This window comes from Chiloscyllium punctatum, chromosome 42 (genome assembly GCF_047496795.1).
Source record: "Chiloscyllium punctatum isolate Juve2018m chromosome 42, sChiPun1.3, whole genome shotgun sequence".
NCBI lineage: Eukaryota > Metazoa > Chordata > Chondrichthyes > Orectolobiformes > Hemiscylliidae > Chiloscyllium > Chiloscyllium punctatum.
Genome location: NC_092780.1, coordinates 13035461 through 13062904, shown reverse-complemented (window position 1 = coordinate 13062904; position 27444 = coordinate 13035461). Strand labels below are relative to the sequence as shown.

At 40.9% G+C, this 27444-nt stretch overlaps 1 protein-coding gene across 16 annotated transcripts in view; it reads left to right on the top strand.

The window, feature by feature from the left end:
• Window positions 1-27444, top strand: part of raraa (retinoic acid receptor, alpha a) — a 571472-nt gene that overhangs the window by 501865 nt on the left and 42163 nt on the right. For all 16 annotated transcript variants that reach the window (XM_072561430.1, XM_072561419.1, XM_072561418.1 and 13 more), the window contains one exon: window positions 21253-21394. In XM_072561430.1, the coding sequence (XP_072417531.1) occupies window positions 21253-21394 (142 nt within the window). The remainder of the gene's footprint in view (window positions 1-21252; window positions 21395-27444) is intronic.

The window sequence follows — 27444 nt, the reverse complement described above, 5'->3', positions numbered from 1 at the left end:
TTAACAATTGGGAGGTAAGAAATAAGATGCAGATTATTTCTTGGCTGTGCAAGCTTTGAAATCTTTAGAAGGATGGATGGTGAAGTCAGCCAATGCAAAAGCTTCAAACATATTTGCTTGAAAAGAATGTTAATTGATTTAAAACAAAATGTTATCCTGTAGCTGATCTTCACACCTCCCTTTGTACTTTATCTTAACTCCTTACACAATTAATGAGGGTGCAAAATGACCTCTGGGTTTTTAGGACTTGCTGCACAATTCAACTTAAAATAAAAATAATGTAAAAATTTTCAATCAATTAATACGTAATTTACCTCATTAACTGAACATAAATTCTATCACAGTGAGTTACAGCTTGAATGGATCTTGTCTACTCCTCTTTGATTTCGAGTTTGCGAACATTGTATTGAAAACAGAAAGGATTTCTTCAACTTATACCATTTCTACCTTAGAATAACAATACCTTAGGCCTGTCTAACTATATACAATTTGCTTCCTTCGAAAATACAAGTATATTAAAACACATAGAAACAGATAACTTGCATACTTCTGTGAAATTTAACCTATTGGCATCGATAGAACTTTAGCTCATTGCATTTAAAAGAAATTAATAAGTTTTTGCTGCTGATATTCCCCATATCTCACATGCAAGGCAATGCTTATGTTTCATATTAATCTCAAATTTTGCTAAATCCTTTCTCCCCATTATAATTGAGAGCTCTTCATTTCCCCTTATTACTCCCCTTACATCAAAGTAGTAAAGAAAATTTGACCTGGATGCAGTCAATACAGAGTAATCAGAAAACACCGTTGGTTGTTTGGATGGCAGAAGACCTTCAAGCACTTCCCGTTACTGAGGTTTTTGTTGATCATGCTTGTAAATTCTAAAGATACAATGCAAAGCTTCGCTTAGTTCATCAAGTTGAAACCTCATTTAATTTCTTTAAAAGCCCCAAATGAGTAAGACAAAACAAGAATACCTTGAATCTCTTGAGAATTTGGGGACACAACTTTAAGATGAACTTCCATAATGCCTTACGTATCACTAAGCTTTCTTAGATATTAACTGTACTCCTATTCTCCAGTATTGAATCTCCACTCACCTTATTCATAAGTAACAATTCACTAATATGTAGTCTGAGAAGCCTTAAATTATGGATTTCCTGTTATAAATCAGATGCTTCACTTGTTACAAGACATCCCATGTTTCAAGCTGGGTACTGTTTTATGTAATTAGATTAACTAATTATATGCAGTGGCCAGGCACAGGAAACAACTATACATAATTTACAAATTTAATCAGCGTGTAAACGCAGGTCAGTTTGAATCAGTTACTGTAATTCAGTTCAGACCCGAAAAGAAACTCAGGTGCGCAGATTTCAAAACAGCAGATACACTTACCAAGATATAAAACTGCGCATTCATACAACCTCTTCTTTAAATGCTTCTTGTCGGTTCTAGCTATTTCCAAAGTCATCTTCCTTTTTATACCTTTGTAATGGGAGCTTCAGTTATTGCCAATTATGGAAATTGTCATTTGCTACCATAAAGTCTTTTTTTCAATCTGTCCTTGAGGTTAATCACTGTGTTCCTGCAGTATCATACATTGTGTTCCTACAATATCTTACATTGTCCTGTTGTTTCAGTTTTGTTTTGTTTAACTGCAACATTGTTCTCAGCATGATGAGTCCTTGTTTTCAGTGGTTTCAGCAGTTCTGCTCCCAGTATAGACTTGATGGTGATCTTTAACCAGGATGTTATTTGGGGGTGCTGTAGCTGGTTTCATTACATCTGGGATGGAAGAGTAAAGGTAGACCACATTTCCACTTACCGACTGAGTTTTTTCAGTGATTTTTGTGAATGTGGTCGTTGGTTTGGGCTAAAATGACCTTTGGTTCAATGACATTGCAACATTTTCTGACCATCTTGTAAATTTTGCCTTGCAATTGCAAAGATCCATGGAGAAAATGTATTAGCTAAAAACTTCATTTAAAAGATAGCATCTCTGATAGAGCCATACTACTTTAGTATTACATAAGACATAAACCATTATTGTCCAGCCTCTACGGTGGAAACACAGGAACATTTCAAACGGTGGAAACTAATCAATCACTTGAGCCATTCAATTATATCATAACTGATAGTTACCTGAATCCCATTTGCCTATGATTGTTCCATTCCCATGATACCCTTCATTAATTAGAGCATAATCTACCTCCGTCTTGAAAGTACTGCTTGCCTCAGCATCTAGTTCTATTTGAGCAGGAGAGTTTCAGGTTCTATTCTTTGTTTGAAAAAGTACTTTCTGCATTTGCTTCTGAATGTCTTAGCCCTGTTTTTAAGATTGTTTCTTCCTTCCTGAGTCCCTAAGCAAAAGGAATTGTATCTAAATTAACAGAACCTTATTTCATTTTAAAATGAGACCAGAGCATCCTTCAATCAGCAATAGTCAAGTTGTTCGTGCCAAGTAAAGATTCTGTGAGTTTCCCCATAACTGATTTCAAATAAATAGGTCTCTAACCTGGCATATATTTGATGGACTGAATGGCTTCCTTCTGTGCATAAATGACTTGATCACTTAAACTCGGTTTCCTTCACCTTGCTGCTTAACTAATGGGGTTCCATAAGAGAGTTTCTTACCTCAGAGCAGTATTTCTAAATTGAGAGCTTTGCAAAATCAGTTTAAGGTATTTGCCATTTCTTCAGCTTCTGCATTTGGCTAGAAAACATCAGATCCTGAAATGTCTTCCATCCCATTATTTCTTTATTAGCATTTTTGAGAATTGCTGCTAAATCAAAACTGGCAACAACAGTCTTTACAAAGTGACAGGTTTGGGGCTGATAGCACCATGTTTGTTCCTCTGTGTCTTAGTGAGAAACTGTGCTGTTTGCTGTGATATTTTTAATCAACCTGTTCAGATATGTTATGACATATCACTGGAGCAGGTAGGACTTGAAGCCAGACCTTCTGGCTCAAAGGGACACTATCACTGTACCACAAGTGCCCTTTGCTGTTTGCAATGAATATTCCAGTTTTAATGTTATTCAACTGCTCTGAACTCAAACGTTTACACAATGGAAGGGGGAAGAAAGGCCATTTCTACTCTTAATCCCTATTGCATGGCTCCTTTTTAACATTGACTAAGTGTGGAGATTGCTAAGGACAAGATTTAAAGTTAACCATGATAGCAACTTCTGCCATTTGATTTTTAACTCACCCATGACAAATTATCATTTTGGCAAGAAGTCAGTGCTTTTTATCAAACATGTTCCACAAACAAGTCAGCACTTAAGAGGTGAAAAGGTGAGCACTATTACAACCCCACAGCCTCAACCACCCAAAAGAATAAGGGCAACAGATTAATGGGAGCATTGCTAACTCCCCTTGAAGCCATGCACCATCCGGACTTGGAACTATATCAATGCATTTTACTAGTTCATAGTCCTAGAAGTCCATTGCTGACAGCATTGGGTTTACGTACCCTGCCATGGACTGCAGCAGTTCAAAAAGGCGAGCTCACCAGCACCTTCTCAAGTACAATTTGTGATGGGCAATAAATGCTAGGTAGTCTAGTCAGTCATGCCTGAAAGAAAAGCAGAGGTCTTGCGTTCAGAAACATTAGAAGCTTTATATGGAATCGTAAAATCATTGATGATCCAGTGCCAATTTAAAGGAATCACCTGGTAGAGTGGAATTATCTGCTCTCGTTGGTGGCGATCTTGGAGGCTGAATGAACATTTGATTAGGCAGGGTGTTGGTGAACCCAAACATTTTCACCTTCCAACATCTACGCAACTAGGTTGTGGGCAAGAAGGCACATGGTTGGTCTTCCTTCCCTGTCTCCAATTGAGGCCAATTTTAAACAGCCAATTTGGACCATTTGAAGGTCTTATCCCACTGTCGCTGGGATTAATCCAACTGCAAGTGAGCCAGTCAACATGTGGCGTACGTATGACAAATCAAACACCAACTGTAGAGGGGGCAATGGGGTAATTCTGAGTCCTTCGAGCAGCAGCTGAATAGTAGCCTATTAAAGACTGAAAAAGAGAGTTTTCAATCTTAATCCTAGTTGGCATTCACACTATCCTTTATTTATAACATGCGATATAGATTGTTTTGGGATGCTAAAAAACAGATTCCATTTAAGTCCAACTTCTGGATCATTCAAGCTCAAGATCAGTCTTGAATTGGTCCCCTCCCAGTGAATTTGTGCACTGTAGCTAAAGAAGATAAAGGAGGCCACAGGAAGCAAAGCTAATGGCTTTGGAAGGAAATCATTAGTGAATGAAAGAATTAGGAGATTAGGAGGATTGACCACAGCTTGGTTTGAGAGCTATGTTTGCACTGAGGACCTAAAAGGAAGAGGAGTGGTGTGGGGGGTGTTGGTGGAGATTCCGGAGAGTGGATTAGATTAACTGTATTACAAGGGGTTCAATCTGTACGAGGACGTGCTTATGTTATATTTAGAAAATGCACAGTAATTGGCTTTTCTACTATCCCATGACAGAGGTCAGTTGTGTCAAAGGGTTAAGCTGTTTATATTTAGACACAGTAGGGAAGCTTAGCAGTACTGGAGATACGGCATTAAGATTCTCAAGTTATTTTAAGTCCTTGAAGTTTTCATTATTGATTGCAAGGCAAGGTGACTATTTTTTGTGCCTGGTATCGGGCTTTTATTCATTTCTTGAAGGACCATGCCTCATATTACATTGGCATTCCTGAGCATTTTTAGTTGGGTGGTCACCTCATAGATAATCTTGATTCAGAGTTTTGATGAATTATAAGCCATTAGAACCTGAAGCACTCTAAATTAAGGTCATTGGGTTTATTTACTTACATCCGATGAGCTGCTGTTAAACCTATTAAACTAAACTGACCTTCATTTGCTAGTTATTTTTTCACTTCTGAGATAGTGCTGAACTCGTGTGTTCATTAGACCCAAACTTGATACACCGTACTAACTATTACTCAGACTTGATTATGTTCGTTCTCTCAGTCCCTTTGCCCTTGGTTGGGCTTGAATAGAGTTCTTGACAGCAACGGAGTGCAGCATCTTTGCAGCAAGGAACAGCTAATAAGACTGGGCTTGGAAAAGTGATCACCTGTCAAGAGATTGACCTTGACAGCAGAATACGAAGCCTGACCTAGCATTTCCCATCCCAGTGGATGACAAGGGAAACAGATGGTTTGAAAAACATAAATATACTAAATTTCTTGGGCACTTTGCTGGTAAAATTACTCAGGTTGGTGACTGTGGCAGTGAAAAGCAATAGATGAACTATTGCACTGACTGCCTGGGTTTCTTTCCAGTTCAGTATATTTTAAAAGGGCTCCTGTTCTGCTTCTGGCCCATTATGAGGCACTTGGATGAGCTATGGCCAGTGAACCTGGCATCAATGTTGACAGCCTGGTCCCCTTTACTTTTATTACTATAGGGTAATTATAATAAGAGAACTGATTAAGATTTCTACCTAATATTTTAAAGTCAAATTGTATAAAAGCAGACTATTGATAAGGGAAATGCATTGGTTGATTGGCATTTGTTGTTTGCAGTCACCACCCCCCCCCCTTTGTAATTTAATTGCTTTTCCTTTTGTTCTTTCCCCTTCCAACCAACCTTTCCTTGCTTTTTGTCATTGCTTAAAACCTCTAATTTTTCTTTCCCAGTTCTAATGAAAAATCATCAACTTGAATCATTTAATCCCCATGGATTTGCGCATTCTCCCCATGTCTGCGTGGGTTTCCTCCAGGTGCTCTGGTTTCCTCCCGCATTCCAAAGATGTGCAGGTTAGGTGAATTGCCCCTAGTGTTAGGCGCATTAGTTGCGGTAAATATAGGGTAAGGGGATGGGTCGTGGTGGGTTCTCTTCGGAGGGTTGGTGTGGACTTGTTGGGCCGAAGGGCCTGTTTCCATACTGTAGGGAATCTAATCTAATCTAATCCTATTGCTATCTTCAAAGATACAGACTGACTTGTGGAGTATTTTCAATATTCTCTTTTTAAATTACAAATTTGCAGCTTCTGTAGTATTTTGCTGTTGTATTACTGGTTAATATGCTTGTTCAGGAATTCGTCATGTCAAAAACATTAAGACTATGAGCAGTGCATAGCATTCCCTTATTAACAGTAACAAAAAAATCTCATTTGCATATGAATTAAGAGACTGTTGTAAAAACACTGAAATCAAGCCAAGGTTGGCCTAATTACACAAATTGCAGCATTCCAAAGCATTTGCCAAAGTATTTGAAACAGCCTTCATTACACTCATCTTGTAATACCTAATTCCTGTCTAAAATATGGGAAAAGCAGTATCTGCACCTGGTGGACTTTTCATGCTGACACAGATGTTCTAGCTGAAATGAACAGCCCATAAAAATTTGCAGTTTGGCAGCACTATTTAGAGATACATAACTTCATTTCATTGTATCTTGTTATGCTAGGACTGGAGGCTGTGGTGCCGACCTGCAGAGTCCACTGGCTCTTGATATCACTCAGAGAGGGGTTGCCTGAAAAAATAGCTTCAACATGACTCTTCAGGGGGTATTTCTCTATCAGGCATAATTCAAAACATATGAACAACAATCTCAGCAAAATATATTTTTTTCTAATGTCAAAATCCTGCTTCAAATGTTAAAATAGTAGTGAATCTCCCCACAAATGTCAGTGATGTTAAAAAAAATCTGTTGAGTTCAAAAAAGCCACAAGTTTTCCTTCTGTGTGAGGTCTGTTAGTACAGTTTTACCACCGCAGTTCCCCTGTTGACTGAGTGAGGTAAGTTACTATTTAATGTATCACTAAACCATATGTGTCCGCCTTGGTTTCGTAAGAAGTCTCTTGCCTCTGACTCTTTAAAGCTAAAGACCTGTGCCTGAAAGAAGATCAAGATGACAGTGATATTGATTATTGAACTTTGAAGAAACTTGCAAAAGCTTTCTTAAAGTTCATTAAAGACAATGAAAGCATAAATTTTGATTGTTTTTCCCAACTGTGAAAGATTTGCATAAAATCTTTCAGTTCTTGGTATACTATCAGCATACCAATTTCATGTAAACATAGAATGCATTCGAATATCATGCAAAAAATGTAGCACAGCAGCAGCTAGGTATTTTAGATTTAGATTTTAATATTTTGTAAATAAACACACTAAATCTGTAAATACCCTGTAGCTAATTCATTTTCCATTTCCTTCTTTATCTTCCAGTTTTGATTTTAGCAAAATTGTATACTGAGCAAAAATGATTTTTCAAAAGGCTGTGGAAATGAATTTTGTCAAACTGTTTCCACCTCTTTAACAACAAGTACAGATAACTTCTACATGGATGATACTTGCATCAGCAAAAATGAAGCAATTTAAAAGCACAATTAAAAATATTTTTCCTTGCGTGGCTCAATTTGATAAAGCCAAAATAGAACTGAAATATTAAAAAATCCAGGCTCTCAGTTCAATTCCAAGATCTGTACTAAATTAGCTGTAGCTCTTTTGAGGTATGAACTGCATCACCATCCAAGGTTCCTAGTCTTAAATTGCCACTTTGAACATTGAGTGTGAGCAAGCCCAGCTTAGGTTTGAAGGCATCTACATTTGAATGACCTGCTGAAACATATAACGCAGGCTCAGAAAAACATTTGTCACCTACTTGGATCAAGGACTGCTGACATACTGTAAAATGGTAATGGTTCGTTCCTTTAGAAGAAATGAAAGAAGATGGTTTGTTTTATTAGTTGATCGTGAGAAGTGGGTATCGCTGGCTAGACCAGCAGTAGCCCATCCTTAACTGCCCTGGCAAAGGTAGTGGTAAACTATATTCTTGAACAGCTGCAGCCCATGTATCCTCACAGCAGAAGAGGAGGATAGGTTGTTGGAAGTCCCAAAGAAATTAAGAGGACTGGAGAGTAGGAGTGAATAAAATTAGCTTAAGTAAATCGTCAATTTTTTTAAAAATGCATTCATGAGGTGATGGCACTGCTACCTATTGCTCATTCCTAATTACCCAGAGGGCAGTTAAGAGTCAACCATGTTGCTGTGGGTCTGGCGTCACATGTAGGCCAGGCCAGCTAAGGATAGCAGTTTCCTTCCTTCAAGGATATTAGTGAACCAGATGGGTTTTTCTGATAATCAACCATAGTTTCATGTTCATCATTAGACTCTTCAATCCAGATTTTCTAAAAGTAAATTCAAAATCCACCATCTGCCACGGTAGGATTCGAACCCAGGTTCCCAGAATATTATCTGGGTCTCTGGATTAACAGTCCAGCAATAATACCACTAGGCCATTGCCTCCCCACATTGGGGAAATAAATGGAACTGGAGAGTGACAAATCTCCAGGACCTGAAGGTTTCCATCTGCGGGTATTAAAGGAGGTTGTTAGCCTGACATCTGGAATTGTTGGAGTATATTATGAAGGATAGAGTAACTGATCACCTCAAAAAAAATTTCAGTTAACCAGGGAGTGTCAGCATAGATTCTTGAGGGTAGGTGATGCCTGACAAACCTCAGAGATTTTTGAAGAAGTGACAAAGGCGGTGGGTAGAGGTAAGTAAACAGATGATTTTTCATATGGACTTCCAAAAGGCATTTGCTAAAATCTCACGCAAGAGATTGTTAGCTAAGGTGGAAGCCCACAGTATTGAGAGCAAATTACTGATATGGATATGAAATTGGATGAGTGCCAGAAGAATTGAAATGGTGGGTAAGTACTCAAATTACAGGACATGACTAGTGGCATTCCTCGGGGATCTGTGTCGGGCCTCAATTATTCACAATATTCATGAATGACTTGGATAATGACATAAAAAGTCAAACAATCAAATTTGCTGACAGCATGAAATTGGTCAGCATTGTAGTCAGCGTTGACAACAGATATTAATATATTAAGTGAATAGGAAAAGCTGTTGCAGATGAATTTTAATATAAGCAAGTGTGAAGTTATCCGTTTCCAACCTACGTTTTAGAAGGTGCAAAGTTAAATATTATGAAAGTTCAAAAAGACTTGGGGTTCTTTAAAAATGCCACAAACAGGTGCAGCAAGTGGTCAAGAAAGTTAATGGAATACTGGCCTTCATATCTGGACGTTAGTTAGGCCACTTGTGGAATACTGTATTCAATTCTGGTCTCCCTGCTATAGGAAAGATATGAAATTTGAAAGGGTTTAGAAAATTTGTACAAGAATGTAGCCAGGATTGGAGGGTTTGAGTTATAGGGAGAGGCTGAATAGGCTGGGCTATTTTCCCTGGAGTGTCAGAGGCTGAGGGCTGACTTTATAAAGCTTTATAAAATCATGAGAGGCGTGGATAAGGTGAATATCCAAGGTCTTTTCCCTGAGGTGGGGAGTCCAAATCTAGAGGGCATAGGTTTAAGGTGATTAGATAAGGATATAAAAGGGACTTAAGGGGCCATTTCTTCATGGAGAGAATGGGGTGTGTATGGATGACCTGCCAGAGATAGTGGTGAAGGCTGATACAATTGCAACATTTAAAAGGCATCTGGATGGGTATATCATAGGAAGCATTTAGAAGGATATGGGCCAAATGCTGGCAAATGAGACTAGATTAATGTAGGATATCCAATCAGCATGGATGAGTTAGACCAAAGAGTCTGTTTCTGTGCTGTACAACTCTGTGACTAAAAGGCAGTAGAATAGGGATGCAGACATTATGCTGCAGTTATACAAAACCCTAGTTCGACTCCACTTAGAGTACTGTGAGCAGATCTGGGCACTACATCTTAGGAAGGAGGTTTTGAATCTGGAGGAGATCAGCACTGGTTAACAATGCTGAAAACTCGATTTCAGGGGTTAAATTATGAGGAGAGATTAGACAAATTAGGCATTTATTGTCTAGAATTTAGAAGATTAAAAGGTTAATCAAGGTCTTCAGGATATAAAACAGGGAAAGGCAGGGTGGGTAAAGATAAATTATTTTCACTGGTTGAAAATTCTGGAATGAGGTGGCATTGTTTAAGAATTAGGATCAAACCATTCAGGAGAGATGTTAGAAAACACTTCTGCATGTAAAGTTAGCTTCCAGCACCACACTCGACTCTGATCTCCAACATCTGCGGTCCTCACTTTCTCCTAATTCTCTTCCTCAAACAGCAATCGATGGTCCATCAATTGTTAAATTTAAATCTGAGATGGATATTTTTTTGTTAAGCAAGGGTATTAAGGGTCATGGTCCCAAAAGAGGTATATGGGGTTAAGCCATAGATCAGTCATGATCATGTGGAAGGACAGAGCAGGCTTGAGGGACTGAATGGCTCATTATTCTGATGTTCCTGTCTGTGTAGCATTATCTACCGTGCTGCTAAGAAGGGAGTATCTATAGAGGTGAACCTACAAAAATTGCATCAGAGATACAGTTTAATACTCTCAGACCAAACACTGACAATAAAGCTTTAAAATACGCCACAGTGTGTGACGGAAATTTAGTAGTGGATTGGCTAACTCTGCATAGTGGGCTGAGCAGTTGAAAAATTAATGCTCTGGCAGCATTTTATTTCTGTTTAGGCGTCAATTTTGGATTTGGATTCTCGGCTGACATCAATGATTTATATACAATTGGAATTAACAAGAAGCTTTTTTGCAAGTATTTGCTTTTGTAAGAATTTTGCTTGGATCAGTTGTATAATTATCTAAAACCAATACCTCTAAGTTTATATACATTGATGCAATGGGAATGTCACCATAATTTATCAGTAACAGTGTTGAATGCATTGTGTAAGGACAGCTGTCTTAACAGACTTACAAGGATCTGCTCCTATCACAGATCAGCTGTCTGTAATGAGGTCAGCATACTTTAGAAGTACACACAGGAATGAAAATGGCTGCACAGCTATTTGAACCAATTTTCTAAATTCACCCTGCCAGTGGGGTTGTTGCCTGCCAACCACACACATTGGAAGTTCACTGGTATGCTGACCACTTGAAGAAGTTTTCCTCCTCTCTCTACAAGAATCTCAGGGAGTCCCTCTCCCACTGCAACTCCCAGGTCATTTCCTCTGCTCTGAAGCTCTTCAACCATGTTGTGAAACAAACTCGGTACCACAGCCACATTTGCTTCCTCAGTGCATGCCTCCGTAACCAACTCATCCCACACGGACTCCAGACCACCTTTAAACCAGCAGAGTTCGGACCCGAACAGGACAAACAGTACAGACTACAGATTCAAAAACACCAGCAACAGTTCTCCTTCAGGATCCTCCGCTCCACGCTTGCAGCAATGCGCCGTCACCTAACCTCTACAGTCATCCCTGCCTCAGCTGAGGACCACACTCTCTCAGAATTGCAAAGGACCCACTCTGTACTACATCCTCAGGAGAATTCATACTCTCAACAAACAGTATTTCAATTCCATCTCAAACATCAAAAACTGTAAGTACAACAAACTTTTATCCACCTACCTCCATAACCAGCGCTCCTCAAACATTCCAGAAGATTCCCCTGGCCTCAGAAACGCCATTAGCCATGTGGCTGACGCAGCTACCACCCCCATGCTGAGTGATGATGTCACTTCCGCCCACATCATGGCCACTCCCACAGCCACTTCCGGCCCTCACATCATCGCTGATGCCACATGCTCAGTGACTCCCGCCACCCCTACTGCCATGATCACCACCACTTCCGCCTCCACCAGCGCCACTCACCTGCATTCTGCTGACACGCCCCCCACAGACCCCACTGTCACTATCCCCACACCCCAGAACCCCGAGGGCAACATCACCCCAGCTCATGCCTCCACCCCCATTCCCCCCACCATCACACCCACTCCAGGTACTGGCTCCGACCCCACTCCCAGCTCCACACCCGCACCAGATCCCAGCTCCCGGCCCTGCCGAGTTTTCACCATCCCTCCAGACCTCCCACTCACTGAGGACGAACGATCAGTCCTCAGCAAAGGACTCACCTTCATCCCCCTCCGTCCACGCATCAATGAATTTAATACACGACGTGACATTGAACAATTCTTCCGTCGCCTCTGCCTCCGAGCTTACTTTCACAATCAGGACTCCCGCCCACCTTCCGAGGACCCCTTCGCCCACCTCCAACACACTGCATCCACCTGGACACCCCGCGCTGGCCTATTACCTGCCCTCGACCTCTTCATTTCCAACTGCCGCCGGGACATTAACCGCCTCAACCTGTCGTCCCCCCTCCCCCACTCCAACCTCTCAGCCTCACAACACGCAGCCCTCCAATCCCTCTGCTCCAATCCCAACCTCACCATCAAGCCAGCGGATAAAGGGGGCGCAGTGTAGTCTGGCGCACTGACCTCTACACCGCTGAAGCCAAACGCCAACTCGAGGACACCTCTTCCTACTGCTCCCTCGACCATGACCCCACCCCCCATCACCAAACCATCATCTCCCAGACCATACAGAACCTCATCATCTCAGGAGATCTCCCACCCACAGCTTCCAACCTCATAGTCCGGGAACCCCGCACTGCCCGGTTCTACCTCCTTCCCAAGATCCACAAGCCTGACCACCCTGGCCGACCCATTGTCTCAGCATGCTCCTGCACCACTGAACTCATCTCTACCTACCTTGACACTGTCCTATCCCCCCTAGTCCAGGAACTCCCCACATACGTTCAAGACACCACCCACGCCCTCCACCTCCTCCAAGACTTCCGTTTCCCCGGCCCCCAACGCCTTATCTTCACCATGGATATCCAATCCCTCTACACCTCCATTCGCCATGACCAGGGCCTCCAAGCCCTCCGTTTTTTCCTCTCCAGATGTCCCCAACAGTACCCTTCCACTGACACTCTCATTCGTTTGGCCGAACTGGTCCTCACCCTTAACAATTTCTCCTTTGAATCCTCCCACTTCCTCCAGACCAAAGGCGTAGCCATGGGCACACGTATGGGCCCCAGCTATGCCTGTCTCTTTGTTGGCTATGTAGAACAGTGGATCTTCCATAATTACACCGGCACCACTCCCCACCTCTTCTTCCGCTACATTGATGACTGCATTGGCGCCACCTCGTGCTCCCGCGAAGAGGTTGAGCAATTCATCAACTTCACCAACTCATTCCACCCTGACCTTAAATTTACCTGGACTATCTCTGACACCTCGCTCCCCTTCCTGGACCTCTCCATCTCCATTAGTGACGACTGACTTGACACTGACATTTTTTACAAACCCACTGACTCCCATAGCTACCTGGATTACACCTATCTCTTGCAAAAATGCCATCCCGTATTCCCAATTTCTCCGCCTCCGCCGTATCTGCTCCCAGGAGGACCAGTTCCACCATAGGGCAGCACGGTGGCACAGTGGTTAGCACTGCTGCCTCACAGCGCCAGAGACCCGGGTTCAATTCCCGCCTCAGGCGACTGACTGTGTGGAGTTTGCACATTCTCTGCGTGGGTTTCCTCCGGGTGCTCCGGTTTCCTCCCACAGTCCAAAGATGTGCAGGTCAGGTGAATTGGCTATGCTAAATTGCCCGTAGTGTTAGGTAAGGGGTAGATTTAGGGGTATGGGTTGCGCTTCGGCGGGGCGGTGTGGACTTGTTGGGCCGAAGGGCCTGTTTCCACACTGTAAGTAATCTAATCTAGGACACACCAGATGGCCTCCTTCTTTAGAGACCGCAATTTCCCTTCCCACGTGGTTAAAGATGCCCTCCAACGCATCTCGTCCACATCCCGCACCTCCGCCCTCAGACCCCACCCCTCCAACCGTAACAAGGACAGAACGCCCCTGGTGCTCACCTTCCACCCTACAAACCTTCGCATCAACCAAATCATCCACCGATATTTCCGCCACCTCCAAAAAGACCCCACTACCAGGGATATATTTCCCTCCCCACCCCTTTCCGCCTTCCGCAAAGACCGTTCCCTCCGTGACTACCTGGTCAGGTCCACACCCCACTACAACCCACCCTCCCATTCTGGCACTTTCCCCTGCCACCGCAGGAACTGTAAAACCTGTGCCCACACCTCCTCCCTCACCTCTATCCAAGGCCCTAAAGGAGCCTTCCACATCCATCAAAGTTTCACCTGCACATCCACCAATATCATTTATTGTATCCATTGCTCCCGATGTGGTCTCCTCTACATTGGGGAGACTGGGCGCCTCCTAGCAGAGCGCTTTAGGGAACATCTCCGAGACACCCGCACCAATCAACCAAACCGCCCCGTGGCCCAACATTTCAACTCCCCCTCCCACTCTGCCGAGGACATGGAGGTCCTGGGCCTCCTTCACCGCCGCTCCCTCACCACCAGACGCCTGGAGGAAGAATGCCTCATCTTCCGCCTCGGAACACTTCAACCCCAGGGCATCAATGTGGACTTCAACAGCTTCCTCATTTCCCCTTCCCCCACCTCATCCTAGTTTCAAACTTCCAGCTCAGTTACTGTCTCCTTGACTTGTCCGACCTGCCTATCTCCTTTTCCACCTATCCACTCCACCCTCTCCTCCTTGACCTATCACCTTCATCTCCTCTCCCACTCACCCATTGTACTCTATGCTACTCTCTCCCCACCCCCACCCTCCTCTAGCTTATCTCTCCATGCTTCAGGCTCACTGCCTTTATTCCTGATGAAGGGCTTTTGCCCGAAACGTCGATTTCGCTGCTCGTTGGATGCTGCCTGAACTGCTGTGCTCTTCCAGCACCACTAATCCAGTATTTGGTTTTCAGCATCTGCAATCATTGTTTTTACCACAACTGTCGAGTATCTATACAGTGCTCTTTAACCACCATAGAAAACATGAATTCGATGAAGGGCTTGTGTCTTCTCATTCCTGATGAAGGGCTTATGCTCAAAACATTGATTCTCCTGCTCCTCGGATGCTATCTGACCTGTTGCACTCTTCCAGCTCCACACTTTTCAACTCTGATCTTCAGCATCTGCAGTCCTCACTTTCTGTCCGTGTCCCCTGTCCAGTTCAAGTATCTTAAGGTACACTTAGTATCTGGTTAGAAGATTACTGGGACTGGTAATAAAAATTTGCATTTTTAAAGCACCCTTAACATTGCAAAAGTTTGAAGATATTTCCAGAGACTGTTATCAGATGAACCATAATTAGTGTTTAAAAGATATTTGGGTAAGTGCATGAATTGGAGGGGTATGAGTCAGGCACAGACAGGTGAGACCAGTTTAGTTTGCAGTTATATGTGCCATGGATTGATTGGACTGAAGGTCAGTTTCCACAATGTATCTGTCACATACAAAAAATACCTTATATACTCGTGTACAGGTCGAGTTTTAAAGACCTTTTTTGAGCTGAAATTAATGGGTTGACTTGTACACAAGGTATTGTTTTAAGGGGAAGAAATTTATGAGTTAACAAATAGACAAACAAGAGCCAGCTTGCTATATAAAATAGCAATATTATCTTGAATATTAGCAAAGTTAAACATAGTAAAATGGCCCCAGCTTGTACAAAGTGCTAAAACAATTAAAGTATTTCCATACAATGTAGGTGATATATGCTATGGTTGAGTAAAGGACACATCGTGAAGAAAAACATTTGTACTTAAGTCTTGATTGTCATTTGCATTTCATCTTTGAATCTTAGATTAGATTCCCTACAGTGTGGAAACAGGCCATTCGGCCCAACCAGTCCACACCGACCCTCCGAAGAGCAACCCATCCAGACCCATTTCCCTCTGAATGATGCACCTGACACTATTGGCAATTTGGTAAGGCCAATTCACCTAACCTGCACATCTTTGGATTGTGGGAGGAAACCAGAGCACCCGGAGGAAACCCACGCAGACACAAGGAGAATGTGAAAACTCCACACAGTTACCCAGGGGTGGAATCAAACCTGGGACCCTGGTGCTGTGAGGCAGCAGTGCTAACCACTGAGCCACCGTGCCGCCCTCAAATAGTAATAAATTTTTAAGTACTAGCGAGAGAAAGAGAATATCAAACAATTCAATATCCATGTGGCCATTTAAAATGGGAAACTTACCTTCCAGGTAGCCCCCTGGTCCTTGAACATTCTCTGTAATATGTTCGCGCTGGTAAATTGCGGGTAACTGAAACTGTGGAAACTGACTCTGCGGATTACAGTAATTCTGAAAACCTGGAGTAGATTGTGATGGCTGGCAGACTGGAAGACCCTGAACAGAGCAGTACGGCCAGCAGACTGGAAAGCCGGAGTGGAGCGCAACAGGCAGGCGTATGGATTTATAAGTATTGATGTATAATTGTGAAGAACTAGAGTCAACTTATACACGAGGCATGTGGAAAATACAAGATTCTTTGGCCAAAAATAAGGAGTCTACTCATACATGAGGTCAGACTGTACATGAGTATATATATGGTATTAGGACAGATGATCAAAAGCTTAGTTGAAGAGAGATGCTTTGAGGAGTATTTTAATGAAGAAGAGAAACAGGCGGATTTAAAGAGCAAATTCTGGAGATTGCCAAAGGAAAGTCAGAAATGCACAAAAGCTAGAATTGAACTATAGCAAAAATCTTGAAGGGAAAATGCTCAGTTCTTCCATTGGCTGCTCTCATGCATATTAATAATCAATTCAAACCTCCTGAGGCTGAGTTGTCAAGTTTTCATTTCTTAGTAAAAGCAGGACATGGTATCCCATTGTCTTCAATATTGAACTTCCAGTAGGTCTTCATTGAGAACAGTGGGAGAGGTACAGAGCAATGAGTGCATACTGCCCAGGTGTATGTTTCAGTGTTGCTTGTCAAGAAGAACCTTCAGTGCAATAAGAAAGCCTTTTGAAACAGTACATGTGTAGTGATCATGGTTCCACCAGACCCAGGTTATGATGTTCTTTTACAGCACTATTTAGCAAAGTAGAATGAGCAGAGTTCTTAGCCACTGACATTCAAGCACCATTTCATTTTTTAAATATAATCAATGTAACAAAAACAGACCCTTTGCTAAATTGAGTCAGTTCTGAAAAGCTTCTAGGCAGCCCTGAAATCACTCAGCTAAGCTTATATTTTACACCTAGCTGTTATATTGCAGCCACTACAAGGATAAACAAATCAATTTCACTTCCAAGCTATACCTGGTACACACTATGCCCCACTATGAAACTAGAACTCCAGCACATCAGCACGGGATAGTATAACCAGTTTGTTTAACCTGAAACTCAATAGTGAGCTGTCTACCTCAGCATTGGCATTGGGAAAAACAACTTAATAACTCAGAAAATAAACTCTTTTTCTGTTTAGCCTGTCACCCTTTCATTATCCTCTCTTTTAAGAGCTTCCTTAAAACCACCTTGAATCTATCTTTTAGATCTCTTGCTAGTCACTCCTTAATTTGCCATCCAATTTTCACCATGCCTCTATGAAGCAGCTGTGGATCCGTTCCCCTGCCAAGAGCCCCATAAATGTACGTGTTTATTTACATGCCATTTGATGCTTTGAATTGTATTATACGCTTAATTTATATTGATTTTGTATATTTGTGCCTTGATAAATTTCCAAATCAGGCTCCGTTACTTTGTATTTGAAAACAAACACTGTTTATTTAACTTATTTAAGTTAACCAACGCATATGACCTTACCAAACAAGTGCAGGTTAACCAGCCCAGTGCAGTCAGTTGGAGTTTTGCATGCATGAAGAGAAAAAGGTCATAGATCTGTTAACAGGAGCAGCCCTCAACTTGAGGAGGAACTTCTAAACCTGGTATCAGGTTGGCAAACGGTATCAGTGCTACTCACTTAATTTCAGGAGGGTGTTCTAATTGCAACTCATAAATTATTGAAGAGTATAAAAGACCAAAAGGATAAGAGAATGAAATTTATCACTCCGAATGGCAAAATGCCAGAGTATTATAGAAATTTGGTAAGACATGTTTTTAATTCTTAAAACTTGCCAATGTCCTCTCTGAAGATGCAAGTAAGGAAGTATTTGCATGCCATTTTCCATTCAGTTGAGGTGCATAATCTTTTCAAAGAACTTACTGCTTTTCTTTTCAAAATCTATTTCTTGTTACAATCATTTGCTCTTCCAGTGATCTACCCATTGGTCTTAAGTGACTTTATTTGGATATTTGTTACAGTGAAGGCCAGTGGCCTTACAGTTCTTAGTTTTTGTTTAGTGTGCTTTCCCACGGTCAAAGCACTTGGGATTAACATAACAGACAGTTGTAAGGCATGCTCTTTTAGCTGAAATAAGTTGAGGTAAGATGTTTGTGAGCCAGAAATGCGTGATAAGTTTCACTCATAAATTTTGCTTTTCTGTGTGTACGCACTTGTACTACAGGGTGGCACAGTGGCTCAGTGATTAGCACTGCTGCCTCACAGCGTCAGGGACCTGTGTTCAATTCCATCCTGAGGCTTCTGTTTGTGTGGAGTTTGCACATTCTCCCCATGTCTGCATTTGTTTCCTCAGGATGCTCCAGTTTCCTGCCACATTCCAAGGAAATGTAAGTTAGGCGGATTGGCCATGCTAAATTAAATTGCCCATTGTGTCCAGGGATGTGCAGGCTAGGTGGGTTAGCCATGGGAAATGCAGGGTTACAGGGATAGGACAGGGGGATGGGTCTGGTTGGTATGCTCTTCAGAGGGTCGGTGTAGAATTGATGGGCCAAATGGCCTGTCTCCACACTGTAGGAACTCTGTTTATCTCTACTTGTGACAGAGTAAAAATAGTGGGCGATCTTTATACGTTGTCCATAGTGACGGCTACTCAGTACCAGATATGTCATCCCCTGTGGGATAATCTTTCTATTCTGTTATCATGACAGGAACCAACACATGAATGAGAGGCATCCTTTGAAGTTCAAGATGAACACATCCCACATATTCCAACTCTCAAGCTTGTATATGTAGATTTTGCACATGGGATATGAACAACTCTGGCTAGACCAGCATTTGCAGCATAGTCAGTCACGTTGTTGTGGATGTAGAATCAAATACAGGCCAGACCAGGTGAGGATGGCAGATTTCCTTCCTTAAATCTCAGTACTGAACCAGATTTGGTTTGCAACAGGGAGTTACCTGGTTGCCATTTATTGAATTCAAATTTCACCATCTGGAATGGGTGTGATTCAAACCCATGTCGCTGAACGTTAGACAGGGACTAGTAGTCCAGCTACATTCCCACGCTGCATATAGCTTGCCAAACGTTGCTGACCAGAGTGTCAGTCAAGATCAGCACCTCAGGGTATTCATTCGAGAAAATGTTGCTCTTTTGATTTTGCTCCTCATGAGGAGCGTTACTTGGATAGAGGGGTCAAAGACAAGGTAGCTCTTGGAAACTACCCTTTCAACTTCGTCCATGCCTCCACTTGCCCCTGAAATGGATATATGGTGAGGTCATGCATTAAATCATTAAAGATATATGTTCTATAATGTAGCATTTGATAGACGACCTGTAGCTCTCTCCTTTTCACTGTTTTGGCCAGAGAGGACTTAAAATGCAGATAGAATGTACAAATGAAAATAAATGTATGTGATCCTGAGAATATCAGGAATTGTGTTATATTGTTTGGTTTCACTGACATCGTGCTAAGGTTATGTACAGAAAAAGATGATCATTCAGCTTTGAAAAAGGCATTGGGATTAGACTGCTTCATTTTCAGTGTAGCATCACATTCAATGGAAACAGCATAGAAATAGTGTGTAGCTCAGCATGTCTGATTAGTTGGGTTCCTGATTTATCCTTTGATTAATTTTATATACTGGAAAATTGGGAACTGTAAATTCAGTCTTCTCTGTCTAGACCTAGAATTTCCATATAAGCCCCTCTAAATGTTACCTTTCCTTAAAATCACTCTTTTAAAATCTGTCTGTGAACTACATTTTTACCCCAAAATATGTTTTTTGTGTTTCAATGTCAAAGTTTGCTTGACAGCACTCCAGTAAAGTGCTTTTGAATGTTGTACGATGTTAAAAAATAATGAATAATAATGCTAAGCATGATCTTTTTTAAATAAGTAACATAGTTCTTAAAACCACAGGTTTTGAATGAGAATGTGTAGAAGAGAATAAGACAGGAAATGGCACTAAACTTGGTAGTGAAAGGGGAGTAAAGATCTATTTAAGTAAATGTTTCTGCCATAATTTAGTGATTTTCAGCTGACTACTTACAGTGGTACCTTACCTGACTGATTTACAAATGCAGAGGAGCAGGTTAGGTGATCTGTCGCTCAAATAACCTAGCTTTTGAGGTGTGCAATTTCCACAATCTTATCTGCACCACTTATGATTTCTGACATTTACTATACCAAATCTCAAGTTTTACTCCTGTGAGTTTGAAGGTGAATGCCAGGAGCCTTCCAGATGTAAGGGGCTGTCAGAATTGATCCAGCCAACATCCATTCAGATACACTCCCTGCAGTAGTCGCAGGATAAACATCTGGAAGTAGTGCCCCGGTCAGTTTTCCCTTCACTTTCGATTATATGTGCTGAGAAAAATATCTGTATGAATTAGACAAGCATGCAACCTGTCCTAAAGTTCTTTGCTTTTTTTTCACCTGGAGGTGAGGAAAAGCTTTCTAAGATGTGTTTTGAGATCATCCCTCCGTATCTGATCTTCTGAGCAATTGTAAGACCAAGCCTACCTTCTGTCTCAGTGATATAAATTCATTTGACACAAAGTTTGGATCCAACTCCCTTGTATTTTCTTTCATTGTTTAATATTTCCTTAATTTTCGCCTCCTTATTAGGGTTAAGCTCCATGTGCAATGGTTCCGAGCAAGAACCTTTTCCAGGTGATCCATTCTGTACGTGGAACATAAAACAGTGAATATGAATGTGAAATTTGACCATCGAGAGCTTCAAAGCCAAACATGATCCTGTGCTATTTTGTCATCTACATCCATGTAATTCTAACTCAATGTAATCTGGAATTAAATGCTTGCCAAATGACGACCATGGAACCACTGTTGATTGTTATGAAAACCCGTCTGGTTTACTAATGTTCTTTAGGGAAGGAATTCTGCTATCTTTGCCTGATCTATCCTGCTAGTGACTCCAGATCACAACAATGTGGTTGACTCTTAACTGCTCTCTGGACAATTAGGTTTGAAAAAGAATGCCTGCATTCCATGAAAAAAATAAAGAAAACATGCTGTACGCAGTGATTTGGGAGAGGATACCCTGGCCACTTTTGTTTTCACGATCCCAGTCTGCTGAGGCCACTTGTTATGTTCTTAATATAAATGGCTGAAAACAAATAATATCATAGACCTGTGAGCTTTTGTTGTCATTATTAGTTGGACCATTTGAGTGTTTTGTTTTGTGCCTGGTATTGCAGTTTTAGAGTTTACATGTCTACTTTCAATGTGAGTTCCATATTTTCCCCCTGTGTTTTGTGCAGGGTTTTTTCAGAAGAAGCATTCAAAAGAACATGGTGTATACGTGCCACAGAGATAAGAACTGCATCATCAATAAAGTCACTCGAAATCGATGCCAGTATTGCCGGCTGCAGAAGTGCCTGGAAGTTGGCATGTCCAAGGAATGTAAGTCTCTCTGAATTGATCATATTACACATGCTTTTCTGAACATTGCATATTTCTTATTACTGTCAGCCTAATGAGATGCAGAATGAACGAGTTCTACTTGGGATTGTCAAAAGTTTACACAACTTTGACCATGTTGTGAGATGTATTATTCATATTTTGTTGCCAAATTCTACTTAACACTTCTGTCTCTCCATCTCACTCTTCATCTTTCAGACCACCCATGTTAAAACTCACCACTTAAACCAAGCTTTGGATCATCTCTTCCAAAAATTCTTCCAGAATTTTGCCTGATCAGTGCTTTGTTTTATTACATGCCCTAAACCCAGGGACTCTAAACACACAATTGTAGATCTTCATTGCCACTGTTACTGAGGTCTGCTAACTTCACTCACACTGGAACTAGAGTCTGCAGCTTCCCTAATCTACACCCCTCCATGTCTCACCAGGTTGTGCATTATTTACTAACTCTCTTCTAGGACCTCCATACTGTTTCTTTCAAGGTGAACTATCCACTGTAGAGGAAAGGTTATAATGAAAGAACTTAATTTAGTGAAGTCAGCAATAGTGGGAAATCATTTTCAATAAGTATTGAGAGAATTCCATGGGAACAATGATGCTAAATCCTCAGCACTGGCAGTTCTTCCCATGCCTGCCTACAGCTATACATAGAAACCTCTTACCTTCATTTGTGTAACACTAATTTGTGACAGGTTGCAACATGTTGCTCTAAGAAATCCTAATAGATTTAGGCATTTTGAAGAGCATCATCCAGACACATTCTGGCTGAACTGAACTATGACAGAAATTTAAATTAGCTTTGCCTGAAGAAGCCTAAAATGTCTTTACACAAATTGATCCCTGCCTTACAAGCATTTTAGCATGTGTCAAAAATATAAAGGAACTATAGATACCATTAGCCCAATCCACTATGAATACATTTGAATTTTTATGCAAGTGTTTGATTTGGGAAATGGGCTGACTATTTGCTTCCACCACAATCTCTTCTGTAGAATGCATATTAATGAACAACTCCTATTGTTCCAACTGAGAATTATCTTTTCAGTCATCACTATCAGAACATGCTATCTGGTTATTTGTCTCATTGCTGTTGTGGGATGTTGCTGATTTGTCTATAAGGTGACTGTGTCTTGCTTTCAAAAGCAATTCATTGTGAAGTTTCTTGAGGATGATTTTCCTTTATTACCCAAAGATTTCATGACAAACTCTGGAATTTTGTGGGGCTTACATTTTGCTCATGACGAATGTGCTGACCTAGTTGTGTTGAATTAGCATATGTGAGTCATGCATTAAACACAGCTCAGGCTTAACATCAGGTTCCCATGCTCACTTGGCCTCTAAATTAGTAAATTAATTCATCCTATCCTAATAAACCAAACATTGACCTTTATTTTAAAAAAACTAAAGAAAATCTTATGTAAGTTGTCATTGGAATTGAAGTAATGACACATGATGATATGTTGCACATGTACAAAAACATGTCTTCCAAGTTTGGTATTGGGGTCCAATAACATTCAGTTGAACCAGGTGGTGGAGTAAATATGGCAAAGTAATGCACACATTGTTTAGATTGGATCGGAATATTGTGTACTTCACATAGCAGCCATTTCACTGGGTTAAAGCAGCAGTATAAATGCAAGTTGTTGTTTATGGAAACAGAGCTCAGTAAGTTGTAGAAATAATTGCATAAAGTTAAAATCTTCATATTTTGGAAACCCTCTCCTGATATGTTTTAAGGGGTAGGAATTGTTAGACCTATTACACTGTCAAATGTAACTCCACCTAACTAACTTCTTGCATTAACTCCCCTTCACTTGCTCATTTGCATCCTGCACTGATTTATGCTGTAGGCTTAAATGGTCTTCCGTGATAAGTTCCCTGTTGGTGCAAAGAAAATAAAATAACAACAGAAAAAGTGGAAATACTCAATATAATCCCTGAATCAGTAGAATGGTAAGCAGGGCTAATATTTCAGTTCAGTAACTTGTAAAGGCTTTCCTTCTTAATCCTAGCTTTCTCATTTTTAACTGGTGTGTAATAGTTTTTGAACCATTTGCCATTATGAATGGTTTATTTGTGATTGTCTTCATTAACTTTAAAATTTAATTTGGATCCTTCTTCCCAATTAAAACAAGGGAAAATCTTTCCATGCCATGAATGGAATGGGTGTAGAAAAACATTTGTGGTAACAAAGCATTTTTATGTCAGAAGGCGGCTGTAGAGCATTGCGGAAAGTCTTGTCTTTAATTTCTTAAATTCAGCAAGAGTAATTTTCAGAAATGCATTTTACAATAATACCAGGGTCCGTGGAAAAAGAGCTAAAATAATACTTAAGTGCAACTGATTAACTTGATGTGACATTTGACTCCCTGTCAGAAATAATCAAGAAAACTGTTTACTGAATTCTAGGACAGTTTTCAAGGAGGCAAGCTAACCTTCAATTGTAGATTATGTATTTTTAGTGTGTATGTGTTACTACATGTTTGTGATAAAAAACTTTAAATTTTACTTCATGATAAATCCAACAAAATTGTACGATGAAAAGAGGTTGGCCTGCTCGTGGTTTTTTAAATATTTCTTTTGAACTAATATTTGTCCCAGTTTTCCCCATGTACTTTACTTCTATCTTGAAGGCACTGACTCCCACTTTGCCATTCTTTGTATAAGGCTCGGCAGTAAGTGCAGCAGACTATTTGATTAAAGAAGGCATCGGATTTGATGACTCCTACATCTCTCAAAATTTTTCCAGCAAGAGTCACAGGCATGAGTTGAGATCACGCATTCTTTGTCCAACCCTCATGCAAGGCCGTGAGGCCAATTGTTGCATTCAGTTTATAGAGCAATCAGAGCAGGAATTGCAGCTCTCTGACGATACTTTCTGTCACTTTTCAGATGTTAGTTGCAGGTTATGTCTAATGTTGGATTTAGGATTTGATTTAGGCTGTTGAGTTATGGAAGTTGTACCTTCTTAATCTGGATCTTATGGATCTTAATTTTTATATAAAGTTTTGAAAACTTGATTATCTAAATGAGAAAAAAACAAGAAGGAGCTCTTTTGTTATCTTCACGTTGGATGTATTCTAATTGAAATGATTTCAGGGCTGTTAAAGTGAATGCCTTCACTTGTATTCAACACTTTTGAGTTGAGGGAGAGGAGTGGACAAATCAGCTGATGGTACTGTGCTGATCTCCATCCAGTTACATTGATAACAAATGTTTGTGTGCAGACCTGGATTGAGCTTCAGTGTAATACCTGTAATAATTGAATATGCTACTGACACTTATTGGCTTTTACATGAAGAGATGTACTAAGGGACTGCTGATGATTACGAAGCAATCCCCATGTTTGATTCAGAGCAAGAGGAGAAAAATGAACAAGAAATAAATTGTGATTTCAAAAATCACAGTAGAAAAGTTATGCATGCCTTGGTGAGTAACTTGTGCAGATTTATGAAAGTGCAACAACTTTGTAAATAAGTGAAGAGTAAAGGAGAACGTTGGAATGACTTGAGTTTATATAATGGGCCGCTTCCTGACTGTCCACAATCCGTTTAAGAAGGGAGAGAAAAGCTGCTTTCTCAAGAAGCGATGCCATCAGAAAACAAACACATTTCTGTTTCACTGGCTTCCACCTAGCTTCAGGCAGGTCAGAGAGCACTTCAATCTCAAGCCAGATGGTTTATAGAAGACTGTATTTGGTGGAAATAGTTCACATCACCATGTATTGAGGCACTGCTGAGGACAAATGTACAAGTGTAATTCTGTCTACTGGGTTTCTGCAACGCAGCTGCAAGAGCTAAGTTTTGAAACACAATCCCACCCATGGCATGGTGAGTGAGGCAATCACACAATCCTCTCTTGTGGCAGACTGACATTATTACTCTGAGAACTGAACATCTCTTGAATTTTTTGCGTGTGTGAATATGTGATCTGCAGCGACTGAACAGCAGCAGTTATTTAGTAGACATGAACTTTTCATAAATTTTATGTGGGTGTTTGCATGGGAAGTTCCCATCATTCAACCACTTAAAAAAAACAGCTAGAGGGCAGCAGAGTAAGCAACCATGTTTATCCTTAACCAATCCATACTGAAGAATTGTTGGTAAACCATGCAAAATCAGAACCATCAATGGTGCGCCAGAATATCTAACCTAGCATCACATTGGTTGCAGAAAATTATATAAAGAGAGGGAAGGAAAAGATCACAAGGAAAAAAATTATAAAACAACTTAAACAATGATTAAGGTCTGACGTGGTGAGATTCCATGATTGTTTACAATTTGTTTCCAAAGGCAGAGAGGTTCTTTGATAATAACTAAGATTTACCATGACATTGAAATTTTACTTAGGCTGGCATGGATGAGTCCTAAGGCTGAGATCCTCCATTTTTAAAAATATTTATTTCAGGGAATGTAGGCTTCCATTTGATGTAGATATCCTCACAGTACTGCTGTGGAGGTTGGGGTGTATTGGGTATGAAGGTTGGAATTGCAAGATTTTGACTCAGCAACAGTGAAGGTATGGTAATATGTTTCCAAGTCAGGATGTTGAAGCATGGAGAACTTTCATGTGGTGGTGTTCCTATGAATCTGCTACCCTTTGGGGAGGTGATGGCCTCAGTATTATTAACTGCTGTTTGACTCTTAACTGCCTTATGCATAGTCAGCAGTGCCCACATTCTGTGAATGAATAAAAGGAAACAGCTGGAGGTTACATTTTAGCTACCCCTTGATCACCATCCCTGCTCCCAAATTACCTTAGATCGAGGTAAATGGAGACCCTACCCACCCACCCACCCCCCACAACCTGGCAGGTGTCCCCAGATTGGCCTTTTTATTTGCCTGTCAAAAAAGCCAGGCATCAAGTTGGTGTTGAAGCTCTTTATCTTCCATTTACTAACTGCCTTAATTCTGGTGAGTTTGGAGATTCCCGAGTGAGTCTTCTTGCCCAACACATAATTGCTGAAGTTGGCGAGTATCTCTCTAGACCCAACTCACCTAATTCTGTGGCATGTAACTTACCTCCTGACTTCCCAGAGTCTGTCCATAAGGTACAAGTCAAGAATGTAATGCAGTACTCATTACTTGACTGGCATCCAACCACCACTCTCAACATTCACTTTCTCATGACCACATGACACACAGTGGTAGCAGTGTGTTCCATCTACAAGATATACTGCATCAGCTCACCATTCTTCCTTGTGCAGCACCTTCCAAGCCATAAGTCTTTACCACATAGAATGACAAGAGCAGCAGATGTGCAGGAACATCACTAGCTACAAATTCCACTCCGCATACCATTCTGTCTTGGAACCATTTGCTATTCCTTCATTGTCACTGAGTTAAAAATCCTGGAACTCCCTTCATAACAATACAGTACCTGCATCCATGGAGTGCTGTAATTTAAAAAGAATTGCCACCAACTTTGCAACACCAGTTTGGAAGGGAAAATAAATTGGGCCTTGCCAGTGATGTCCACATCCCATGTCTAAGTAAGAAAAAAAATTAACAACTGGTACTAGCAAAAGATCTATTTTGATCACTTCATCACTCTGACAATGAGAAGCACAAGACATTGGAATTTGGGACTTCAACATGAATTGCAGTGCATGTTAATGTATAGTGACTAGGTACCAGCAACAGGGGACATTAGATTGTGCCAGGAGTTACAGCACTGTCATTAAAATATCCTGCCCCAGATTCATTCTCAAAATTACTAGTGTAGTAATTTGATACCCAAAACCTAACAAAAAAATCCAAATCAATCTGGACAAAAGGAAAATACTGCGGAATGCTGGAAATCTGAAGTAAATACAGGAAACTTTGGAGAAATGCAACATGGTTAGCAGTATCTGTGGTGAGAGAAACAGAATTAATATTTTGATTTATTTACATGGCTTCTCGCTTCACAGATGCTGCCAAATCTGCTGAGTATATCCACCATTTTCTGTTTTTTAATCAATTTGGAACCTGGCTTTTTGTCCTGAAGATATTTGTTTAAAACCAGACCAAGGTGAAGTACCGAATGTG